The sequence below is a fragment of the Azolla caroliniana genome, unplaced genomic scaffold (genome assembly GCF_043228905.1).
Source record: "Azolla caroliniana isolate FFs.n. ecotype wild unplaced genomic scaffold, voAzoCaro1.0.p SCAF_5, whole genome shotgun sequence".
Classification (NCBI taxonomy): domain Eukaryota; kingdom Viridiplantae; phylum Streptophyta; class Polypodiopsida; order Salviniales; family Salviniaceae; genus Azolla; species Azolla caroliniana.
Window position 1 is genome coordinate 6,228,334 of NW_028230440.1, and position 9,378 is coordinate 6,237,711.

The window sequence follows — 9,378 nt, forward strand, 5'->3', positions numbered from 1 at the left end:
GATCCAAAAAATCCATCGTGATTTCCTCAAAATTCCCTAGATGATTTGCACAAAGAATTGCCGAGTGCTCGGAGAATAATGGAGCCTCTTGTGAATTTACATGTTTTCACACATAGGTCGACACTCGGTGATCCAATACTCAAACTTGCAATTTCGTGACGATCTTAACCCATAAACTCGTTCCAAATACATGTATAATTTAATGAAACCTTACAATAGTTCACAATAATTTTAAGAAGCTCATAGTAAGATACAACTAAGGTTAAAATCATTAACCCCATTAGATGGGATGGCTAGAGTAGGATTTGGGTCAAGGCAGATGATAGAGAGTAGGGAAGAAAAGAGTAACAAACAACTTGCTAAATCTCTCATTAGTGTTCAACGCACGTGGGAATTATGCACACTGCAGGATGTTCATCAACAATCACTTCCCTCTTGTGAGAAAGGAACTTTCGGTTTGTGGCAGATGAGTGAGCACTTTGTCATCCAAGTAGTGCAACCATTGTCTGAGTGAGGATACTCTTACACCAAGATGTACAAAGTTCAAACTATAGAGCATATCATGTTCAAGCATCGGCGTGATAGTAATGTGTTCCTTCTCGATTATATATCATCTATATCTGCTACATTTACATGTGGAATGCATGGCTAAACCCAACCATGGCAACTTGAAGACCAAGTACGATGGGATGTGTGTGTGTGTGTGTGTGTGTGTGTGTTTGTTTAGAGAGTTATTGCCAAGAAAACCTTCACACACGTAGACCTATTTAGCCTAATGTGCAAGAAAGAGCTAGTCAATGGATGTATGTTTGAAGGTTTCCTCCACCTCGACCACAACACACACATACACTTAGGAGTCGGCAATGACTCGGGTCAAGCCTAAACCGAGCTAGTAAACTGGTTTTTATACAATTTGGTGGTGGTTTAGCGGTTCGGTTCAAATTTGAGTGTCCTTAATTGGCTTGAGCTCGGTTTGGCAATGCTCAAGCCAAACCGAACCATTTAGGGCCAAAGAGGTTCCGTTCAAGTTTCCGATTTCCACATACACCATTCATTTGATTCGACTTGATCTTCAAGCGGCCATCATTGGGTTTAGTCATGCGTCCCACATGGGAAGGTTTACATCAAAATAAAGCTATTATATAGGCTCCGAGGAAGGCCATTCTGCTACGACTATACTTGAACAGGATCTGTTCTATAGTTCGTACCTCTTGTGTGAGCAATGCTCTGCTCAGACAATGTCTGCACTACTCGGAAGATGAAGTATGTGCTCATCTGCCAGAGCGCGAATAATAACACAGCCACTCCAAACCCTAATCAAGTCTGGAGTGGCTATTGATGACCGTCCTGCAGCGTGCATAATTCCCATCTGCAGTGAAGGCCGATGAGCGATCTGACGAGTAATCAATCCCTTTTTTGTTCGTTTTTTTTTTCTCTTCTTCTTCTTCTTCTTCTTCCCTTCCACAACCAATGAAACCAAACAAATGCATAACATAGTGAATAATAGCTCTTTGCTCACACAGTGTAGTTCTGCCAATCTTGAATTTATATGTTTCCTATTGCAAAAAATAATTGTAGTTCTGCCAATCTTGAATTTATATGTTTCCTTGAATTTATATGTTTCCTTGAATTTATATGTTTCCTATTGCAAAAAATAATTGTAGTTCTGCCAATCTTGAATTTATATGTTTCCTATTGCAAAAAAAAATACTTGCATCTGTTTCCATGTTTCTAGTACAATTTGTATATCATGGTCTACATTGGTAACTGAGCAATTGAGAGAGTTTAGTCCTATTCCGCTCGAATCTATGTTGTTTCTAATCTCTGACTTGTATTCCTTAACTACCTACTTAGGGGAATCAACTTAATATAATCTCAAACAAACTCGCTATAATATCCCCTTGCCCAATAAATGTTTGCAACCATCCCAAATGCCTAGGAGAAACTACTCAGCAATTGATTCGATTATAATTGGATCTATGTGGATGGTATCAATCAACACAATATGCACCAAAGACAATTTTTCTATGAAAACATCACATTTGGAGAGGTACAAGCTCCAAGAAAATCAAATACAATTTGCATATACTCTATAAACATGTCTCTCTTGAGGAGTTATTCACTAGAATATCATCTAAAATGTAAAATGAAGACCACAACCTTCTCCATGTACAATTTAAACACACCAATCACCAATATGTTTAAACATAGAGCACATGATTGAGTCTAGTGCATTAGTGAGACCAAAAGGCACGACTAATAGCTTAGAATGGCCAAAACTTAGAAAGGTCCATTAGAGCAACAAATAATCAAAATAATACAAGTGGGGGCCAAATCCTAGAAAGAGTCTTTGCATAGGCAAGGATCTTGAACTTAGATATATATCAATAACATCCTATGGGAAGACCTCTCTAGTGTTCAACTAAATCTATCACCATTCAATGACGAGTGTGGTTATTCTACTATGCTTCTTGGAGTGCGAGGAACACCTAGTTTAGTAATCTTTGCCGAAATGTTTGTTATTGTGCTACTCAATTTGCAATGCAGGAGTGCACATACCACTTGTATGGGACTAGCAACTTTGATAATGGGATCTTCCATTTTTACCTGGGATGAAATCATAACACATATAACACTACCTCATTCTTGGTACCAATGTTCTGTATGGAATATCTCATACTTGATGGCATGATGCTATTCTAAATGGAGATCAATCTTGGAAAAAATGGGAGGTGACCCAACAATTCATCCATTCAAGGTACCTCTTAGTTATTCAGAATCGTAAGCGCAATCAATGCACGATATTTGCTACATATACAGATCACGTGCTTATATTTCATTTCCACCCAACTGCGTCCGTACATCCATTCACTGCACAAAGCATCATATCTCATGGGGTCCCATAGAATGTCGCTACGTGACAAACATGATTATCTTTGCTATGAATATAAGGAACTCGACGAAAATGGACGGGCCCCAAAGGTTGGTGTGAGGAAAGAATGAGGGGCATACGACCGAAATAAAGAAAACTTGGGGGCATTCCAGAAAATAAAGAAAAGCTGAGGGACAAGTTTGAGAGAGAGAGATATATATAGGGAAGAGGCATTTGAATGCAGCTTTTGCTTTTCACTCTTTCATCTCAGATCTAGTCCACTGTCTCTGTTTTCCTCATGGCACAGACCGTGAAGCATGTTCTGTTGCTGAAGTTCAAGGATAGTGTGAGTGAAGCGGAAAAGGATGAACTTATTCAAGGCTATCAAGCTCTTCCATCGCTCATCCCACACATCAAGGCTTTTGAATGGTAAGACTCCTCTCTCTTTCTCTCTCTCACCTCCACTATGGTAAACATGTCAGATCTGTCAAGATGGATACCATGGTGCATGTTTTGCATGTATCCCTCTCTCTGATCCAGTGAATTATGTTAGGCCTGGAAAGTGGATGTGATATATGTATGCATGCATCTATCATGCAGTGAATTATGTTAGATTCATGAAAAGGTGGACATTGTGTGTGTGGATGGATTTATGTATAGATGTTGTATGTAGTATGAATGGATTGAGTGGTGGATGCCATGTATGTATGTATAATATATCATTTACATTTTTTCTTTTATCGTTTTCAAAACGTTGGCACTTTTGTAGGGGGACTGATGTAAGTGTGGAGAATCTACATCAAGGATTTACCCATGTATTTGTTTTGACCTTCGAATCATCAGAAGGCCGTGATGGCTATCTTATCCATCCCGCACATGAGGAATATGCAGCGAAGCTTCTACGCTCATTGGATAATGTTGTTGTCGTTGATTACAAACCCTCCTCGGTAAGCTGTGGATGAACCAAGGGTGCATCACCCATCGCACCTGGGTTATGTAATAAATTTTCATTCTTATGCAGTCTTTTCATCTAAAATTTGGTGCAAAACTCATTTAAATGGTATGTCCTCAGTAAGCTGTGGATGAACCAAGAGTGCATCACCCATCACACCTGGGTTATGTAATAAATTTGGACTCTTATGCAGTCTTTCCATCTAAATTTTGGTGCAAAACTCTTTTAAATGGTATTGAGTCTTACTCTTAACTATTCTTTTGCACTCACTTGAAAGGACATTGGATTATATCAATCTCTTAATTGTTATGATTTCAGCTCAGAAGAGTTGTGTCAGTGCCACATATTTGACTTGAATTTGCAAGACTTATGGACGAAACTCCTACTAAGTAATCCATACTGAAATCATTACTAACCCTTCTAGAGAACCTGATTTTCATTTCTAGATAGTTTATGTTGAAGAGCCCAAACCAAACACATGTTACTTTGTTTGGAAAACATGTTACTGAATCAAATCACACTTAATGTTCATGATGGATAGGCGGGTCAATGGTACATATGGTTACAACTATTTCAACAATTATTTCTACATAGCTTTTGAAGATGGCAAGATACAATAACAATTAAGTTCTTAACAAATGTTTCAACAATAATAGCTCATATAATTCCTACTCAAATTCAAGTTTGCACATAAAAACTCAAGTATTATAGTAGTCAAATTGATGGCTTTTATGTTTACATACATGGTTGTATTTACCTTTTACTTTTGCTTTCAATAGTAATGCCTTTAAATTCAGATTACAACAAATACCTCTACAATGGATAGTTTAAGTGTACATATGTGAGCATATTCCCCTTCCATTGTAGGTCTCAATAATAATGACTAAAAATTCAGATTCAAACTCAAGCTGTGTCAAATATCCAATTCTGTGTTTGATTCACAGAATTGGCAAAAAACTTTGTGAATGAAGTTGATTTTACTACTATTTAAAAGCAAATACAAATCTACAAGCCTATCCTAAAGAAACATACATATACCAAAATATAAGATTACTAGTGGTACATTTAATTTTTGCTACTATTTATAAGCATTACAACACATCAAACTAGTGGTACATTGTTTTTTCAACATTTAGTTTTGCTGTGAGAATTTCGTAAACAAATATACTTTCGCATGATCAGAAAATATGCCTGGAAATTAAAGATAATCAATCAAAAATGCCGTTTCAAATATGGCACTTTTTCCTTCTTTCAAAGCATATTGTTAAATGGCATCATATAATAAGTTCATGAAAAAGCTGACTTCCCATTTGTCCCATGCATACAGACCTTTCTGATTAGGAACCCATGCTTTGTTTCACCAAAAGAAAATGGTCAAAAAACCCGATTGACTGAACCAGCATGCTTCATTGCCTGTAAAAGTATGCAAAATAACTTTTGAGCCTAAATAATTTCCTTGACTTTGAATCCAATCCACAGAATAGCAAAAATGTGGAATAAAAGTTTTGGGGGCAGTTTTAAACAAGTTTTGGGACCATTGTGTCTTTTCTTCTTGCAGTTGCCTCTCTTAATGAGGCCTCCAATCAAACAGGAGAGATTTCACTCAAAATGATGATGAGTCTTCTAATAATATCAAGACAGTGCTAATCATCATGTCTTTAGCAGGACTTCGGAGTTAGAAAATTCAGCAAATAGCTGATTAAATGCTTCTTAATATCCATCAAGAAGTAGTGTACCAAGGAATAGCTGATTATGACTATATATGGTTAGTCACTGGGCAATAAGCAAGTGATAAATGCATACCCATGTGATAGCTTTTGCCAAAGAATGAACAATTAGCTGAAAACTCGTAATATCCAGAACATCAACACAAATCCAAAATCCGTGGTAGCAGGAAAAGTCTGACAGGATAATAAACAAAGCAACATCTCCGGCTAATGATAGACATAGCCTCGGATAAAAGGAAACAGCCTTGGGACAAAACAAGAATAAATTACGTGCAACTGGGCAACCCTACCAAACAAGCCTCATGAGGGATTTGACAAGACATAGCCATGGTTCATTTACCACACCACATGCTTGGGAGTAGACTCCTAAAATGCCAGTACTCTAGTACTTCCCCTCCGAATGCAAAACAACTAGCATACATTAAAGAGATAATGAGAATGAGAATGACATTAACAGTGTCAAACACGGTAAAAAACAACTAAAGAAACCAAGAGAGGCAAAACTTCAACCGCATTGCAACTAACAAAGGTTGTCATTTAATCACCAATCCAATGGGGTTCAATCCAATCAAACACTATGTTGTGAAACATTAGTGAAGGGGAACCAATTAACTTCCCTAAACCGGCTGATCCTCCATGACATAATATGTAGTATGGAGAAGACAAAGAAACAGGTTGAGGATCAGAGCTAAAGAGGTTGCAGCACAAGGCAAACAACAAGTTCAGTGAGCGCACAAGGCACATTAGGGACAAACAAAAGGATGCTCAGGGAACCATGCACAAGGCACATTAAGGACAAACAAGTTCATTGAGCAGGTAAGCAATATTTTAAAAAAATGATGCGCAGGGAACTATGGAGCATGTATATAACAGCAAGCATATTTACCGCTACAATATATGCACATTAGTGTAAATCGATGAGTTGGATATCACATCTTGCACTGACACAATATAATCTCTAAAGTCTTGTATTTTAATGGCATTGGGATTTAGCTATGAGGGTCCATCAATCAAGTGGACTGCCGCAAATCTTAGTACAGTGCATATTATTTACCCCAAAACATAAGGTGTACTTATCTTTTACCACAGCCCTCTGCACTCCTACAATTTGACATTGCAGAACTCTACTTGATTGTACAAGACAAAGACCTTCAAAGCATGTAGTCAATGTCATCTAGAATGAGAACATCTACCATAGTTTGAAGCACAGAATGTATCTTGAGCCCTTGCCCAGGCCCTACGTCCAAACTCAAAAGCATTATCAGCACAATTTTAACCATATTGTGATCTTTGGCTTCTCTGGATGAGGAGTGATACCGCCTCATGCTATACATGGGACTATGTCTACATATAGAATAAGGGCCTGCTAATGGTAGTAAGCTATAGGACTCATCATAAGATGCCTTTGAACTATTATATAAAATCAATGTGCCAAAAAATGTCTTTGTTTGGGGAGAAGAACTCGCTTAAACTGCACAGTTACATTGAATCAAGTGATGAAAATCTTTATATTAATAGATGCATATCCTCAATAAACTAGATAAAAACACGTGGACTTAGGGTCAAATTGTCAAAGAGCTCACAAAAACGAGGCGACACATGTAAAAATGTAGGTTTGCAATCCTCATAACCAGCAAAACAAGTAAAAGATAAAATAAAAGCATTAATACTAACATTTTAAAAAAAACTAATAAGTGAAAAAGGAGAGTGAGAGAGGAGGCACATAGAAGCACTTACATTAGGTCACCTGGACATGATCATTATCGACTTAATTCAGCAGGAAGAGGTCGGTTAAATCCACCACGACGGTTCATGTATTGCCTAGGTTGTCGTTTCGAATTGAATTTCACCGCTGATTGGTTAGCATCAGGAACAAAACATCCTTTTGTACTACTAAACCCTGATGGCATCCCAAGCTTTTTCATCATAGTTTCTTCTTCATCTTCAACATTATTACCGTCATTACTTCCCTCTTCTGTTTTAAGAAGACTTTTCCTCTCCTCGTCTTTGTCTGTGAGAAATTCTCCATCAATGGTAGACTTTTTAGTATCTTTGATACCTTTTATAGACGGGGACCTTGATCGGGATCGAGTTCTTCGGCTCGATTTGGAATACTCCTTTTCCCTATCTCTATCTCTGGATCTTTCCCTGTCTCTATCTCTGGATCTTTCTCTGTCCCTATCTCTGTCCCTGTCCCTGTCCCTGTCCCTGTCCCTATCCCTGTCTCTATCTCTGGATCTTTCTCTGTCTCTATCTCTATCTCTATCTCTATCTCTCGATCTTTCTCTTTCTCTTTCTCTGTCTCTGTCTCTGTCTCTAGGTTTGTCCCTGTCCCTGTCCCTGTCTCGGTCTCGATCTCGGTCTTTTCCTTTGTGTCTTTCTCTTTCACGATCACGATCACGGTCACGATCTCTGTCTCTGTCTCGACTGCGTTCTTTCTCCCCTCTTTCCATGGCTACTTAGGGCTGGAGCTCCCTCCCCTGACAACACACAGAGAGACAGAGAGACAGAGAGAAAGAGACTTCCGTCTTTTTTTTCTCTCGCAAAATATAACTAAAACCAATCGATTTTTTTGTGATGGGCGTGGACAATGGACAATGGACATCATCATCAATCCGAGAGACTTGGCTCCCTTGCTTCTTTGTCACGCCCGTATTCCTCCCGCCGTGTTCGCACACGTATTCTTCTTGCGTTTGTGCCATGATCATTGACATACATCCGTGAAACACACTTTTCTTTCCTGTATAGGTTTAAGGCCTCGTCCATGTTTCTGTTGCCGTTGCCCCTATATCCAGGTTATTTCCTTGACTTCCTGGGGAGTCCTTTCACCTCTGCGATTCGCCGGGTTACGGAGTTTGTTTGCAGCGTGATGTTTTTGAGGTCTCTTATGCCCCACTGCATACAAAAGGGAATATGTCATGTATCGACTTAGGTATGGAAAGCCAGTGTGACCATGTCCACATGAGTGGGAATGAGACACGTGTGTTGACTGAAGGTCGAGTGGCCATGTGTACATGAGAGACAATATGACATATGTTAATCTCCCAACCATTTTGCCCTAGTGCACCTACTTGCATGTGTAGATCTTATTTGTTGTGTTTCGTGTAATGTATGTATTACACGTTGCTATTCATTGGGATTTGGGTTCAATTACATTTGTGGAGACATCCTAATACGTGGAAACTATATTGCAACACAAGGTTTTATGTTAATCAAAACGAGGGATCTTCGTAGATCTTATTTGTTGTGTAATGTATTACACATTGATATTCATTGGGATTTGGGTTCAATTACGTTTGTGGAGACGTCCTAATACGTGAAAACTATATTGCAACACATGCTTTTATGTTAATTCAAAACGAGGGATTGTCGTAGAAGTAATGGAAGAATTGAAAATGTTTTCCTTGTTCATTGATAGGGAATATTTTCAAGTGATTCAACAAGAAGAATGTATATTAAGGTACCCTTGTATTTTAATTGAGGTTGACCACATCACATATTGTTCCCCAAAGAAAGCTAGGCCACATTATCTAAGAACAATACCCATCCAATGAGCATTAACATTCACATTTGATCACAAAGATGGTTAGTCAATACTAACCACAACATGTTAATTGTCTTGCCATTGTTCTGTCTAATCTTTTGTATCCCATGCACTCATCTCCTCTCTCATCTTGACTTTTTGGGTTGTGTTGAAGTGTCTTGATCCAATTACACATCTAGTTGTGATCACATTATCCCTCCCATCTACATCCTCACAATCAAATTCGCCCATCCTCGCATATGCTCATCTTTTTATCTATCCTCTCATTCATTCATTTGCCCAT

The 9,378-nt window shown here is 38.4% G+C and overlaps 2 protein-coding genes and 1 non-coding gene across 3 annotated transcripts; 2 read left to right on the forward strand and 1 right to left on the reverse strand.

Moving 5' to 3' along the window:
- The first annotated feature begins 1,169 nt into the window (after positions 1-1,169).
- LOC147863932 (small nucleolar RNA U3) lies at positions 1,170-1,403 on the forward strand. The gene has a single exon (XR_015529888.1). It is a non-coding gene; the product is annotated as a small nucleolar RNA U3 (small nucleolar RNA).
- Positions 1,404-3,115: 1,712 nt separating this feature from the next.
- On the forward strand, positions 3,116-3,930 carry LOC147863933 (stress-response A/B barrel domain-containing protein HS1-like). Its single transcript, XM_087319171.1, has 2 exons — positions 3,116-3,301; positions 3,642-3,930. The coding sequence occupies exons 1-2, from the start codon at positions 3,171-3,173 to the stop codon at positions 3,832-3,834; spliced, it is 324 nt and encodes a 107-aa protein (XP_087175297.1). The 5' UTR covers positions 3,116-3,170; the 3' UTR covers positions 3,835-3,930.
- Positions 3,931-5,002: 1,072 nt separating this feature from the next.
- On the reverse strand, positions 5,003-8,066 carry LOC147863934 (U4/U6.U5 small nuclear ribonucleoprotein). The gene is made up of 2 exons (XM_087319577.1): positions 7,289-8,066; positions 5,003-5,237 (listed from the first exon to the last, which is right to left on the reverse strand). Exon 1 carries the CDS (start codon positions 8,002-8,004, stop codon positions 7,312-7,314), a length of 693 nt encoding a protein of 230 aa, XP_087175703.1. The 5' UTR covers positions 8,005-8,066; the 3' UTR covers positions 5,003-5,237; positions 7,289-7,311.
- Positions 8,067-9,378: the final 1,312 nt, after the last annotated feature.